This window comes from Gorilla gorilla, chromosome 10 (genome assembly GCF_029281585.2).
Source record: "Gorilla gorilla gorilla isolate KB3781 chromosome 10, NHGRI_mGorGor1-v2.1_pri, whole genome shotgun sequence".
Classification (NCBI taxonomy): Eukaryota; Metazoa; Chordata; class Mammalia; order Primates; family Hominidae; genus Gorilla; species Gorilla gorilla.
Genome location: NC_073234.2, coordinates 50,400,069 through 50,416,007, shown reverse-complemented (window position 1 = coordinate 50,416,007; position 15,939 = coordinate 50,400,069). Strand labels below are relative to the sequence as shown.

At 41.6% G+C, this 15,939-nt stretch overlaps 1 protein-coding gene across 1 annotated transcript; it reads left to right on the top strand.

The window, feature by feature from the left end:
- Positions 1–7,636: 7,636 nt before the first annotated feature.
- TMT1A (thiol methyltransferase 1A) lies at positions 7,637–14,698 on the top strand. The gene is made up of 2 exons (XM_019039211.4): positions 7,637–8,525; positions 12,886–14,698. Exons 1-2 carry the CDS (start codon positions 8,028–8,030, stop codon positions 13,120–13,122), a joined length of 735 nt encoding a protein of 244 aa, XP_018894756.2. The 5' UTR covers positions 7,637–8,027; the 3' UTR covers positions 13,123–14,698.
- The last annotated feature ends 1,241 nt before the right edge of the window (positions 14,699–15,939 follow it).

The following is a 15,939-nucleotide window of genomic DNA, read 5'->3' as shown; positions in this document are numbered from 1 at the left end:
TTTGTATTTTTGTAGAGACGGGTTTCACCCTGTTGGGCAGGCTGGTCTTGAAATCCTGACCTCAGGTGATCTGCCCACCTTGGTCTCCCAAAGTGCTGGGATTACTGGCATGAGCCACAGTGCCTGGCTACTCATTTCAACACTATCCGGCAACTAGACCTTTTCTGCAGGCAGGAGGACAAATGGTCTGAGGTCCTCTATGTGCAAGCCTTCTTTGCCTTGAGAGGCAACCCAAATCTTTGTCAGCACTGCAAAATTGACCCTCCTCTTTTAGCAGTCATATCAGACAAGCATGCAGGAGATAATTCCCCAAAGTCAAAGAAACAACCCCCGGGGAACCCTTAAATGCAACTTCCAGATGCCCTGGCCCTTCTTCCCCGCAACATTCACATCATCAGTTCCTCCAGTTCTACCACCCAAACCCCCAGACTTTTTTTTTTTGAGACAGAGTCTTGCTCTGTCGCCCAGGCTGGAATGCAGTGGTGCCATCTCAGCTCACTGCAAGCTCCGCCTCCTGGGTTCATGCCATTCTCCTGAGTCAGTCTCCTGAGTAGCTGGGACTACAGATGCCCACCACCACGCCAGGCCAATTTTTTGTATTTTTAGTAGAGACAGGGTTTCACTGTGTTAGCCAGGATGGTCTCAATCTCCTGACCTCGTGATACGCCTGCCTCGGCCTCCCAAAGTGCTGGGATTACAGGTGTAAGCCACAGTGCCCGGCCCCAAACCCCCAGACTTTTCTATGGTATTTTTCCTTCCTTTTTTCATGGTTTGAAATGGCTCTTCTCTCTTTATGATATCCCTCCAAACTGGGAAAAGTTAATTTCTCAAACCTTAAACCTTAAAATTCTTGGCTTAGAATTGACTGGGGGGTGGGCACCCAGAAGCCTGCCATGCCATTCCAAAAAGGTAAAAGGTTTGTTTTTTGTTTGTTTGTTTTGTTTTGTTTTTTTACCAGTTTAGCTTTTGGCTTCTCTCTCCCTGTGCAAACCAGTAAAAAGAATAATAAGGATCACTGTTTATATTCTCTGTAAAACTTTGATTAATGAAAAAGGATTTATGAAGTTGGTCTTAAGCTGTAGCCAATCTGGTGTGCTTTGCATGTCTTTCTGTACGGTTCTGTCAGAAAGAGGGGTACCTTAGGATGGAATGTGGGTCTAGAGCTCCATAAGCCCACTGTTCAAGCCAGCCTGGTAAACTGGTCAATAACAAACTTTGCTGTAGGCCTCCATCTTGTTTTACATCCTTGGAAGTGTGACCTGTAACCATGTGGCAATACTTTGTTTTAATCTCCACCATTTTGCAACGATGGCCCGAGTTCAATCCTGGCTTGGAGAATGAGTACCTTTGGGTTAATGTCTGTATGACTTTTGCCATTTGCTGATTCTCTTCCCCTCCATGAACAACTTCTAGCTTCCCTTCTTAAATCTTCCTTTCTCTGAGTTGCCTTTAAAGGTTCTAGCCTTTGTACAAGTGTGGCCACCCAGTAGGTTCACCTTGCCCACTGCCTCAAAAGAGCTGATTTATTGGGATGGGGGAATTGAAATGGAGAGGGGGTGATTCATGTGGGGCTGGCTGTGTGGGAGACCACTGTTTTGTTATTGCTCTGGTCAGTCTCCCTAAGCATTCGGGGAGCAGAGTTTTTGAGGCGGCTTGGTGGGTGGGGAAGGCCAGTGAGCCAGGAATGCTGATTGTTTAGGTTAGAGATGAAATCACAGGGAGTCGAGGCTGTCCTCTTGTGCTGAGTCAGTTCCTGGTAAGGGGCCACAAGATCAGAGGAGCCAGTTTATCAGTCTAATCCATCCAGCTAATCCATCAAGTGCAGGGTCTTCAAAATATCTCAAGCACTGATCTTAGGAGCAGTTTAGGGAGGGCTAGAATCTTGTGGCCTCCAGCTGCATGATTCCTAAACCATAGTTCCTAATCTTGTGGTTGGTTTCTTGGTCTGACAAAGGCAGTCTGGTCCCCAGGAAAGGAGGTTTGTTTTGGGAAAGGGCTGTTATCATCTTCGTTTTGGACTATAAACTATAAGTTCCTCCCAGAGTTGGTTCAGCCTATGCCCGGGAATGAATAAGGGCAGCTTGGAGGCCAGAGGCAACATGGAGTTGGTTGGGTCAGATCTCTTTTACTGTCTCAGTTACAGTTTCACAATGGTGGTTTCAAAAGCTGCTTACCACCCCTTTGAAAATACCTTGTACACTCATGGTTAAATCATAACCTTAATTGAAGGCTTGTTGGTTTCACCTGTGAGGTTGCTTTTGGTAAAGTTCAAATGCCAGAAATCTTAACCACTTAGTGTGACTAAAGTCAGGTAACAAGGGATTTAAAAGGATTTTCTTAAAGAGCACTCAGCTTGATTAAAAGTGGATATCCAAGTTATAGGTATATTTAAAAGGCCTTTATGTTTTTCTCTTCTTGGCTCTTGTTTTTGTAGAAAAGGTTTTTAATCAGTCACCTACATTCTTCTTTTCCATTTTGTCTTGCCACTCTTAATGCATGCATGAGAGGCCCCAAGATAACTTCTGATGGCCTGGGACTCCTTGGTAAAAACAGAAAAGGCTCCATGGATTCCATTTTGGGAGAAACCTCTGTTTTCCTCATGGAACCCCAGGAATTAGAGGCAGATAGATCTCTCTCAAAATCTGTTTTTGTCTTCCCCAGAAACTGCATGCTTTTGATATAGGAGTTAAGAAGAATTCACATAGGCAGATAGTAAGGGTATGGGAGTCCTCTTTTCTCTTCAGTGAAATCAGCCCAATCATTTTCTAACAAGAACAGCCTGTAAAGTCAAGCTGCAGACATATAGACAAGCAAGCTGGGAGCTTGCACAGGTGAATGTCGGCAGGAACTACAAACCAGACATGTTCAAGAGGGTGGTTCCATCTTCCCTTCTCTTTGTCAGCCATGTGTCTAGTAAGGAGTAGACAAGATGGTACCGATCAACTAGAAAGCCCATTTGCGTAAGATTAGGATAGGGCAGCCAGGCTTCCCTGCACGCTATGTGGATGTCATACCTGATCAAACCAATCCCCTACGTAAATCAGTCACCGCCTTCTCCAGCCTGCCTATAAAATCTGCTGCGGTCTACTACCTACCCACTTTTTTCAGATGTCTCTCTCAAGGAGCTGCTCTCCTCTCTCCTTTCTTTTATTAAGCTTTCCACTCTTTAACCCACCCCCGTGGGCCTGTGTCCTGAATCCTTTCTTGGCATGAGACAACGAACCCCAGGGTATATACCCCAGACAATGTAGCCATTTCACTCTCCTACCCCTGCTCTTAAAGGGCCCCACTTGGAGGCCAATAATCCAATTAGAAGATTGGCAAATGAAAAATCTTATAATGACTAGATCCTCTTCTGTTCATCTGTGTAGCTATATATGTGTTGTGTATGATGTCCATAAAAAGAGTTCTGATTGGCTGAAAAAAAATAAGCACTTAAATATTTTTTAAAGAAAAAAGTTGTCTTTTAGTTCACGTGACTTTAAGAAATAAAAATAGTTTTAAAGATAATTGGTATAAATAAGTGTCGTCAAAATGTAAATAGGTGGTCTAAATCATGCAAGTCAGATACTAGGTTTGCTTAATGTTTCAAGGTTGTAAACTGCCTGCTTTACAACTCTGTAAGGCCTAGGGACATACAAAATTAGCCACTCCCCTAACTATGCTGGAAAAAATCAGACTTTATCTGCACCTAGTACATAATTAAAACAACTTACTAAATTTTAAAGTTAAAAATTGCTAAGAGTTACCATTATAACATGTAAATGAGACTACTGAAAATAGATTTACATACAAGGTGTGTAAGAACAGTAAAATGTTTTGTGGTAAAATATTATAAAAAGGCATGGAAATGTAAATATTGCCTAAGGATAAAGGATTGTTTTGAAACCAACTTAAGGGTAAAATCTTGCTTTCTCTCCCTTGCATACGATTGTCATGTAATAGTGAAGAATAATGAAAGATTTTCATTTGCCTGGTGGATAGACTGCCAAGAAGAGGAAAGAAGACAGGAGACAAACTGTTTGGAAAACTAAGTCTTCCCTCTTAATGAGTAAAGATTTTTACCTTGTTTTAAAATTTTTGAGTCATCATTTAGGCAAAGTAAATACCTTATGGTAACCTGGAACTGTATTTCATAATATCAAGTGTTTTAAACCTCTAACATTTAACAGGCTTTTCAAAATCAAACTTCAGTTTCAAAATTGTCTTTCCTGACCCTCTAGCTTTTTGATGCTACAGAGGGCCCCAAAGCATCCAGAAGAGAGGTAAACAGCATTATTTAACATATTTAGGTACGTGGAATTGCCAAAATGATGTTTAATGTTCTTCAGGTTATATTTTAGTGAATAATACTGATATGTGTTCCAAAATTGTATGGGATGTCTAAAATTCCAATGTCTGAGTACATGTTATCAATCAAAATTAAGGTTATGTTAAACCATTGTCAACCACAGAAATAACCAAATTTGTCAATCGTGTTTTTAACTGTAACTACCCTAGAAATTTTGTCATTCACAGACAATTGTCGTCTTGTTTTAACCTTTTTCAAAAGACAGCTTATAACCAGCTATAAGACTTTAACAGGTGCTTTCACATGCAGGTTTCTGATAACTTTGGAAATCGTGACATGGGAGTAAAGACATACATACTACTAGTTTAGATTCTTTAATGGTTAGTAGTTTAATCAGATATTCTATGTCTTCTTGAATCAATTATGGTATTTTCAATTTTGCAGAAAATTAATTTATCCAACTCTTCAAACATATTAGCATAAAGTTGTGCCTAGTATTCTCATATAAATTTTTCTATATTATCTGTACATGTGCCCTTTTATTCCTAATATTATGTCCTTTTCTTGAAGTCTTATTACTTTTCATTGAGATAAATTTACATATAATTAAAGTGCAAAAACTTTAAGTGTACAGCTTGATAAATTTTTACATATATATGTGTGTGTATATATATATCTGTTTAACTTCCAACAAAATCAAAATATAGAACGTTTCCAATATCCCTAGAAGGCACCTTTGTGGCCTCTAAGTCAATAACCCCAAAATGTCTATGTAGGTAAGTTTGCTTGAATTTCATGTAAATAAAATGCTACAGTATGTACTCTCTTCCTTTAATCTGTAAGATTAATTTTTGTTGTTGTATGTATCAGTAGTACATTTGTTTTGTAGGGCTTTTTGAAAATTAAGTATTCCATTATTTGATTTGACCATTCAATTTCATTTTTATTTTTTATTTTTATTTTTTTGGGACAGTCTCATCTCACTCTGTCGCCCAGACTGGAGTGCACTGGCACAATCTCAGCTCACTGCAACCTCTACCTCCCAGCTTCAAGCAATTCTCATGCCTCAGCCAGGCTGGTCTCAAACTCCTGGCCTCAAGTGATCCGCCTGCTTGGCCTCCCAAAGTGCTGGGATTACAGGTGTGAGCCACGGCACCCAGCCTGATAATTCAATTTCATCTGTCTCAACTGGGCTTTGTGACCCAGGTATTGTCCTTTGCTAAGAGCCCCAGAATGCTGTTTTGTTTTCACAATTCTGAAAAACAGTTTCAGGAACAACATTCAGGCTATTTCCCTAAACAAAAACAAAAGATAAGTGCAAAAGAAAAAAAGAAAAGAGTGTGTCACCAGAAGGATAATGAGGTTGCCTGATTTGTAAAAGGAAATATCTATAGCTGGAGATAAATGGCAAAGTTGTCCAGCCAGGTAGGTTCCCAAAAGTATTTTAATTTTCTTAATGATTATGTCTGGGGTTACTTTGGTACTTTTCTTACAAGCAAACTTTGTGGCCATAGGCCTCTCCATTTTAAAAAGAATAATTAAATTCTCTACAAAATTACTTTCATTCTCCTTTGCTGAGGGCTTTAGAATCTTCCAGTCCTGTGGAGTTGCTCAGTTTCTTCCCTGGATCCCGTTTTCAAAAACAGACAGAAGGGCAACCCGCTCGGGTCCCCTTCCACACTGTGGAAGCTTTGTTCTTTCGCTCTTCACAATAAATCTTGCTGCTGCTCACTTAAAAAAAAAAAAAAAAAAAAGACAGAAAACAGGCCACAGACAGAAAACAGGCCACTGATTGCCTCAGGATTAGGAATGCAGAAGGGAGGATCACAATGGAGCAACAGTAATCTTTTAGGGGTGATGGATATGTTCATTTATCTTGGCTGAAGTGATGGGTTCACAGGTATATAGATATGTCAAAACTTATCAAACTGTACACATTAAATATGTAAAGTTTATTATATGTCAATTCCACCTCAAAAAAGCTGTTAAAAATGGAATAGATACAATATTTATAAAATACATGCAGGTTATAACAAATCATGAAACAACAGAACACTCCCTGTATCCATCACCCAGTTTTTTAAAGTAAATGTTTACTATTTTTAAAAAATTGGTTTTTTTCTGTGTTCCCTAGCCACCCTAAAGCTCAGGCCTTTTTCTTTTTTTCTTTTTTTTTTTTTCTAAAGAGATAGAGTCTCACTATGTTGCCCAGACAGGATTTGAATTCCTGGGCTCAAGGTGTGCTTCTGTCTTAGCTCCTCAGTAGCTGAGACCATGGGCACCCACCACTGTGCCCAGATTCAGGCTTTCTTGTAAAAAGCGGATGGATGCTTGAAACTATTTTCTGAATCCCTTTGGCTCCCAAATGTGAATATTCTGGGAAATATTTTTATCCAAATTAGCTGAGTAATCGAGTAGTTAGGCACATTTTGAAGACTGAGGCTTGTCCTTTAAAAGAAGGGCAGCCCACAAACTGACTTCCTTGAGCCAAAAATTGTTTTAAAAGGGGGAGTACAGCCCAAAACAGTGATTTTAAAATATCAACAAAAAGAGTCAAATTCTGTAAAATATTTAAAGAGATTTATTCTGAGCCAAATATGAGTGACCATGTCCTGTGACACAGCCCTCGGGAAATCCTGAGAACATGTGCCCAAGGTGGTCAGGGTACAGCTTGGTTTTCTACATCTTAGGGAGACATGAGGCTTCAATCAAATACATTTAAGAAATACATTGGTTCAGTCCAGAAAGGCAGGACAACCCGATGCGAGGCAGGGAGCTTCCAGGTTATAGGTAGGTTTTAAATTTTTCTGGTTGACAATTGGTTGAGTTTATCTAAAGACCTGGGATCGATAGAAAGGAAATGTCTGGGTTGCAATAAGAGTTGTGGAGACTGAAGTTTTATTATGCAGATGAAGCCTCCAAGTAGCAGGCTTCAGAGAGAATAGATTGTAAATGTACTTAAGGTCTGCGTTGATGTGAATGCCGGAGAGGCATCATGAGGCGTATCTGACCCCCACTTCCCCTCATGGCCTGAAACAATCTCTCAGGTTAAATTTTAAAAGCGCCCTGGCCAAGGAGAAAGTCCATTCAGATGGTTAGAGGCCTTAGAACATTATTTTTGGTTTACAAAAATGTTGAGTTGTGAACACTGAGAGCCTCTGCCCAGAATGTAAAAGAGAGAATTCTTGCTGACTGTGGCCGGGCATGCATGTCCTTTCACTTCCTTTTAAAAAAAAAAAAAAAATCAGGGTTTGGGCGGGGGAAGTAAGGGGGATGTGTTATGATAAAGGGGCCTTGGCAGCACTCTTCTGGTGTGGTTTGACCAGGCTCCACCCACGAATTCTGTTTTCTTTTAGAGGTCACTGGAGAGCCCGGTGGGGTGTAAGTACACTGTGCTTATAAAACTCTAGCAGGAAGCTAGCAGCTGTCTCCAAACCCAGAGAAGGGGAAACAGGAATCGATTAGGAATAAAGGATTATAATCCACTTTCCTTCTGAGGAAAAGCTGGGAACCTTCTCATTTTGCCTCATGAAAACTAAGCTGAATCGACTGCTGCCAAACATCTATTAATTAGGCAAAACTGGCCTCTTGCCCATGATTTGACTTTCCAGCACAGCCAGTTCTTTTTCTCCTCTGCAGCTGATTGGCTCTGGAGTGTGGCCAGAAGCTTCTCTCCTGCAATTAAAGGAGTCGGGTCTCTAACTGTTGATCTGTTTGTTTTTTTCCCTTCTGAGCAATGGAGCTTACCATCTTTATCCTGAGACTGGCCATTTACATCCTGACACTTCCCATGTACCTGCTGAACTTTCTGGGCTTGTGGAGCTGGATATGCAAAAAATGGTTCCCCTACTTCTTGGTGAGGTTCACTGTGATATACAACGAACAGATGGCAAGCAAGAAGCGGGAGCTCTTCAGCAACCTGCAGGAGTTTGCGGGCCCCTCCGGGAAGCTCTCCCTGCTGGAAGTGGGCTGTGGCACGGGGGCCAACTTCAAGTTCTACCCACCTGGGTGCAGGGTGACCTGTATTGACCCCAACCCCAACTTTGAGAAGTTTTTGATCAAGAGCATTGCAGAGAACCGACACCTGCAGTTTGAGCGCTTTGTGGTAGCTGCCGGGGAGAACATGCACCAGGTGGCTGATGGCTCTGTGGATGTGGTGGTCTGCACCCTGGTGCTGTGCTCTGTGAAGAACCAGGAGCGGATTCTCCGCGAGGTGTGCAGAGTGCTGAGACCGGTGAGTGAAAGGGTGTGAGGAGGACTGGTTAGTAGCAGCTATTATCATAGAGGGCAGGCCTGTCAATTTCAGGTGGCTGAAACATTTTAACATAAAAAGTAAACTACTAGAAAATACTGTAGAATTTTTTAAAATCTTAGCGTGGGAGAGAAGCTATAAAGAGATTGATAAATCTGAATATAAAAACTTAAAACTGCTATAAAGAAAAAACCTCCTGGCCGGGCACATGGTTCACATCTGTAATCCCAGCATTTTGGGAGGCCAAGGCAGGCGGATCACTTGAGGTCAGGAGTTCGAGACCAGACTGACCAATATGGTGAAACCCCATCTCTATTAAAAATACAAAAATTAGCCAGGCATGGTGGCAGGTGCCTGTAGGCAGGAGAATCGCTTGAACCTGGTGGGGCAGAGGTTAAAGTGAGCCAAGATTGCACCACAGCACTCCAGCCTAGGCAACAGAGTGAAACTCTGTCTCAAAAAAAAAAAAAAAAAGAAAGAAAAAGAAAAAGAAAAAAAAAAACTCCCCAAAACAAAGTTAAACTACAAAACAAGCTTGGAAAAAATATTTGCCAGGGATGATAGACAAAGGGTTAACTTCCCTCATGTTAAAAGACATTACGTGTCAATAAGATCAATATTTTTTCAATAAGAAAAACAAAAGGGAAAATGGGCAAATAACAGGAACAGAAATGTAAACCAATTATAGGACAAAAGTGCTCAAACTTAAAGAGTTAATTAAAGGAGATACTAATTTTACCTATTATACTGTTAGGGACTTCTTTTAAGGTCAGTATGGGGTTGGGGTGGGTTTAGGGGACTGGACACCACCATACACATTAGAAGAGGTACCCTCTTTGGGTGGTATCTGATAATATCAAAATTTAAAGCACACATACTCTTTTATCCACATGCAAAAACTTGTCCATACACAAGAATATTAAGTAGAATTTGTAATAGCACAAACTGGAAATAACTGAAATGTCTATCAATAGGATGCTATGTAAGTGAGTTGTCATATTGTACAAAGGAACACTGTGCAGCTGTCATAAAGAACAAGAAGAGTTATCTGTGCTGATACTTAAAAATCCCCAAGGGATAATGTTTAATGAAAACAAAAAGCAATCAAGCCACAGAATGTTAGGTAGAGCGTAGGCCCACCACGTGCCCATTGTGTGAGGCGGGGAGAGGACATACATGTATGTGTATAAGTTAATGGGAATGATAGACAAGTAACTATTAACAGTGGTTGCCTTTGGGGAATGGGATTGGATTCAGGGAAAGAATTACTTTTCATTTTAAACCTTTCCGTAAACTCTGTAATCTTTATACCTGTATGTAGTTTTCACATATTACCTTTATTATTTTTAGCTAGTTTAAAATCGTTTTATATTCTGAACAAAGTTGAAGATATGGATATCTTAACATTTGAATTTACTCTTCTGGGGGAAAGGCATGTTTTGTAATCCCCAGTTTTCATTTTTTGTTGAGACAGGGTTTCCCTCTGTCACCCAGGCTGGAGTGCAGTGGCATGATCACAGCTCATTGCAGCCTTGACCTGCTGGACTCAAGCAATCTTTCCATCTCAGCCTCCCCACCCTCCCAGTAGCTGGGACTACAGATATGCACCACCACACCCAGCTAGTTTTTGTATTTTTGTAGAGATGAGGTTTCGCCATGTTGCCCAGGCTGGTCTCAAACTCCTGGGCTCAAGTGGTCTGCCCACTTTGGCCTCTCAAAGTGTTGGGATTACAGGTGTGAGCCACCATGCCCAACCATCAGTTTTATTTTCTAATAGAGGAAGTTCCTCAGGAAGAAAAGAACTTGGAGATAGGGTTTAGGAACAATCATACAATCCTGTCTTGGCTCAATATCACAGTAGTAAATAAAAAAGGACTGATTCTTATACCCAAATGCTGGGTTCTTATATGCTAAGACTGGGCACCAACTGGCACATTAGTAGATGTTTTGCTTACAGTGTTACTAATCTCCCAACACCGCTGCAAGGCAGGTAATTATTATCTCAGTTTTCCAGTGCCAAAAATCAATTGAACTCTTAAAGTTATCACATTCGTGATAGTCTTCCTTAGCTCCTGCCAAGCACCCACTCTCTGCTGGATATAACAAGGGAACTTTATTACATTTTCATTTAACCCTGTCAACAGTCCTCTAAAGTACATATCTTCATGTTAGGACAAAGAAACAGACTCAGAGAGATTAAGGAATTTACCCAAAGTTACACAGCTAGTAGACATGGCTCTCTTTAATGCAAATGCAAATATTCCTTTTTTTTGAAACAGAGTCTTGCTCTGTCACCCAGGCTGGTATACAGTGGCGTGATCTTGGCTAACTGCAGCCTCCACCTCCCAGGTTCAAGTGACTCTCCTTGCCTCAGCCTCCCGAGTAGCTGGGTTTACAGGCACATGTTACCACGCCTGGCTAACTTTTATATATTTAGTAGGGATGGGGTTTCACCATGTTGGCCGGGCTGGTGTCCAACTTCTGGCCTCAAGTGATCCACCCACCTTGGCCTCCCAAAGTGGTGGGATTACAGGTGTGAGCCACCGCACCCAGCCAAATGCAAATGCAAATATTCTTACCACTGTACCACAGTGCTTGTTATTGGGGTTTTCATCTTTCTGATTTCAACATTTCTATCACTTTTGCTGGCTCTTCTTCCTCTGCCCATCTCCTACCACTGGGGTTCCTTTCTTGGTGACACAGGATTTTTGCTCCTTAGCTCAGCTAGGTCCAGGTTCTTGTCTCACATTCAGGAAGAAATAGGCACGTGAACATGGAAGAGTGAGTGGAGTAGAATTTATCAAGTGAAACAGAAAGCTCTCAGCAAAAAGAGGGGTCCTGAAAACAGGTTGCTGGTTGCCCCCTTCACAACTGAAAAGCTGATGGAGCTGGGTTCCCTGTTTGTAAAGGCATGAATTCCTGGTGGCTCCACCCCATTCCCCCAGCGTGCATGTGGGGCCTTAGTGGGCTGCAGGCACGTTTAGGCAAGCCCCTGGGCAAGTTCCCTTATCTGCACAAAACATCTCATGTAACCATTTGTGGGACTGGTCAGAAGTTCTTCCAGGACCCTTCCTTACTGTCTGCCTAAAGCAAGCTGGCTAACTCCTTTCATTGGTTCATTTCACTTATATACACTCCCCAGCAATCTCATATACCTCCAGAGTTCTCAAATACCACATATATACAGATGATTTCCAAATCTAAACATCTATCCCAGGTCTCTCTTCTGACCCCAAACGTGCATGTCCAGCCATCTACTCAACAGTCTCCTGGATAGCTCAGAGGCACCTCTTAACACATGTAAACCAGAGGGCAACACTGACCTCCCCAAACCTGCCTCTCCTCCTTTATGCTGCCCTATCCTATGAAAATTTTTTTAAAAATCAGGGCCAGGCACGGTAGCTCACGCCTGTAATCCCAGCACTTTGGGAAGCCTAGACAGGAGGATCACTTGAGCTCAGGAGTTCGAGACCAGCCTGGGCAATGCGGCGAAACTTTGTCTCTATAAAAAAAAAATTAGCTGGGTATAGTGGTGTGCACCTGTTGTCCCAGCTACTTGGGGGGCTGAGGCAGTAGGATTGCTTGAGCCCAGGAGGCAGAGGTTGCAGTGAGCTGAGACTGTGCCACTGCATTCCATCCTGGGTGACAGAGCCAGGCCCTGTCTCAAGAAATAATAAATGAATAAATAAATCAGGAAATTCCAATTTTTCTATTTGTAACATAGGTCTTACACTTACCCATATAATTTGGGGGAACTCCATCACTAAACTGAATTCTCTCTCTAAACTCTGCCTGAGGAGCCAAGACTAGGATAACTAGAGGAGGCCAAGAAGAGTGGTGCAGTTACCACGATTTTGTGAGGTGATTGTCTGGTCCCTTGCTCCTTACTCCCCTCAGAGGTAGATATGTAGAAAACTTCTGAAGATGCCCCCACACATAACATGTAATAATATCTATTGTGCCTGTACTTGACCAACATTTATAAAACTCCTCAATGAAAGCAGCAGTTGCTAATTCCTACAAAGAGTAATTTACATTCAGCATCCACTGACTGAATAAAATACCTAATGACAAAATGTTACCTTGAATTCAGTAATGATTTTAGATGAATCAGAATTTTCATTAATCATATCACGTACATATTTGTGAAAATGGCACAAAAATTTAAAACATGGTTATTCAGTCTCAAGGGTGTGCTTAGTGTGGAGTGACCCTCCTGCTCAGAACTCTACGGTTCTCTCACAGGTTTGCAAGGCAGTGCCAGAGAACAATTTTCAAAAAATAAATTTAAAAAGCAGAAATGAAAAAATCCTTGAAATGTTTTTTTTTCTTTCTTTCTCAGGGAGGGGCTTTCTATTTCATGGAGCATGTGGCAGCTGAGCGTTCGACTTGGAATTACTTCTGGCAACAAGTCCTGGATCCTGCCTGGCACCTTCTGTTTGATGGGTGCAACCTGACCAGAGAGAGCTGGAAGGCCCTGGAGCGGGCCAGCTTCTCTAAGCTGAAGCTGCAGCACATCCAGGCCCCACTGTCCTGGGAGTTGGTGCGCCCTCATATCTATGGATATGCTGTGAAATAGTGTGAGCTGGCAGTTAAGAGCTGAATGGCTCAAAGAATTTAAAGCTTCAGTTTTACATTTAAAATGCTAAGTGGGAGAAGAGAAACCTTTTTTGGAGGGGGGGGTGTGTGTTTTGGTTTGTTGTTGTTGTTGTTGTTTTTAGCGGGAAGAAAGAGTTTTGCTCTTGTTGCCCAGGCTGGAGTGCAATGACGTGATCTCCGCTCATTGCAACCTCCACCTCCTGGGTTTAAGCGATTCTCCTGCCTCAGCCTCCCTAGTAGCTGGGATTACAGGTGCCCACCACCATGCCCAGCTAATTTGTATTTTTAGTTGAGACAGGGTTTCACTACGTTGGCCAGGCTGGTCTTGAACTCCTGATCTCAGGCAATCCACCCACCTCAGCCTCCCAAAGTGCTGAGATGACAGGTGTGAGCAACCGCACCCAGCTTAAGGTTTTTTTGTTCTGTTTTGAGACGGAGTTTTCGCTCTTGTTGCCCAGGCTGGAGTGCAATGCTGTGATCTCGGCTTACCACAACCTCCACCTCCCGGGTTCAAGTGATTCACCTGCCTCAGCCTCCTGAGTAGCTGGTATTACAGGCATGCGTCACCACGCCGGCTAATTTTGTACTTTTAGTAGAGACAGGGTTTCCCCCACGTTGGTCAGTCTGGTCTCAAATTCCTGACCTCAGGTGATCTGCCTGCCTCGACCTCCCAAAGTGCTGTGATTACAGACGTGAGCCACCATGCCTGGCCTGAAACCTTTTTTAGGTAAAGTTGAATTCCGTCCTTAAAAGTTTCTGTTATATCCTATTTAGCCATTTTCTATTGTCTCCCAAAGAATTCACATCAAAAAAACGGCTTTGAACTCCCCCTTCAAAGGAAACAGTCGACTTTCATAATTAGCGTCTACCATTATCCCCAAATCTTATTTTATTCATTGACTTGAAATTTTTTCCAATTGCTTTTTTTTTTTTTTTTAAGGTTAAGAGCAGAGGTTTACTAGGCCAAAGAAAGAGAATAGCTCTCTGCTGCAGAGAGGGGTCCTGGAGAAATGGGTTACCCCAGTTGTCTTATTTAAATGGTTACCCATCAGATTTTAATTTTATCTTCTCTTTGAGAGCTTGGTGATAAGAAGCACTTAAATCACTCAAAAGAAGACTTTAAAAAGGGAGCAGTGAAAAGGTCTTAATAATTTATTGATTGAATTAAGAAATACTAGCTAATTAAGAATCCGAGTCTAAACAGCACAGATTTTTTCTTTTTGCTTTTAAATTGTGTTTTAAAAAAAGAGACAGGGGGCTGGGCGTGGTGGCTCACGCCTGTAATCCTAGCACTTTGGGAGGCCGAGGCGGGTGGATCACGAGGTCAGGAGTTCAAGACCAGCCTGGCCAACATGGCAAAACCCTACTAAAGATACAAAAAAAAAAAAATTAGCCAGGCTTGGTGGTGGGTGCCTGTAATCCCAGGTACTTGGAAGGCTGAGGCAGGAGAATCTCTTGAACCCAGAAGGCGAAGGTTGCAGTGAACCGAGATCATGCCATTGTACTCTAGCCTGGGCGACAAGAGCAAGACTCCGTCTCAAAAAAAAAAAAAAGAAGTAGAGACAGGGAGACAGGGTCTCACTGTGTTGCCTAGGCTGGTCTTGAACTCCTGGGCTCAAGTGATTCCCCCACCTTGACCTCCTAAATTGCTGGGATTACAGGTGTGAGACAGTGCACCTGGCCAAAATAGCTCAAGTTTCTGAAAAACAAATCTGAATCTATTTGTTATTCTTAGCATCACTGGTCTGGCTTTCAGAATTAACATACAAGGTTGCCACACCTAGTTCTGCCCAGCTTTATGTCTTTTATTCCAGTATTCCACCAAAGTTTGTTTTCCTGCATTCCAGTTCTCAAGTCTTAAGATAAAGATTGTACTTGACAGTTTAGTATATCCATAAAACTATTTGAGGTGGTTAAGGTTCTTGGGTTCATTTTCCTTATTACATTTTCCTTAATACTTTGCTGAATATTGTAGATTGTAGGCAATGAAAGTCTACTAAATTAGGAAAACCTTGAATAATTAGTATCCTAGGTAAGAGCCCCTAAACATCAAGCAATCTGTGAGTCTGTAAAGAAATAAATATTTTTTGGATTATTCTTATCTAATTCCACCCCTGTTGGAAGATGATTTCTTTGTTCTTTGCAACTATGGAAGCTGTGAAAATCATCACAAGTGCCTCCGAAAGCGAGTGTTAGGTTGGTTAGAGGGTTTAATATTTTCTGCAATGGTTTGTAGGAATTTTAATAAATGTAGTATATTTTCTGAGATGATTTTGTAAAAGTACTATTTTAAATATCAAATCAACCAATAAATTTACATTTGTGTTAGGAACAGAAATATGGTTTACATCTTTGCTGGCTTGGTTTCCTTTTTCTTAATGTCTCTGGGAGGCTTATTCCTTCATTGTGGAAATTTTAGCTATTTAAACATGTAAATTTTTCTTTCTACAGCCAGGTAACTATAAACACAGCTAATAGATTTTGCACAAAGCAATCCTAGAAGTATCAGAATGGGTTTTGAAAAGTTCAGGTCCATCATGTGATCATGTTTGGCTACTTTAAAAAAGCAAAAAAGTTCAAGTCTAACGATCCCATTTGTGAAATCCACAGAGCAGAAAGAAAGGAAGCTTTTACTATTTTAGCTATCTCTTGAACATGAAAAGTTATTGATGCAGTGAGGTCGAATGCACACCTACTGCTTCCCAAGCTCTGGAACATGAATCTCCTTCCTCTGTCATCTCCCCAGAATTGGAACCTCCTTAATCCACCCATCTCACTGTTGGTCAGTCTAGTGATT

Excerpts from the sequence above, each read along its gene's own strand:
- TMT1A (XM_019039211.4), top strand. The coding sequence starts at position 8,028 with ATGGAGCTTACCATCTTTATCCTGAGACTGGCCATTTACATCCTGACA. Across the intron at positions 8,526-12,885 it reads TGTGCAGAGTGCTGAGACCG|GGAGGGGCTTTCTATTTCAT; the intron begins GTGAGTGAAAGG and ends TTTCTTTCTCAG.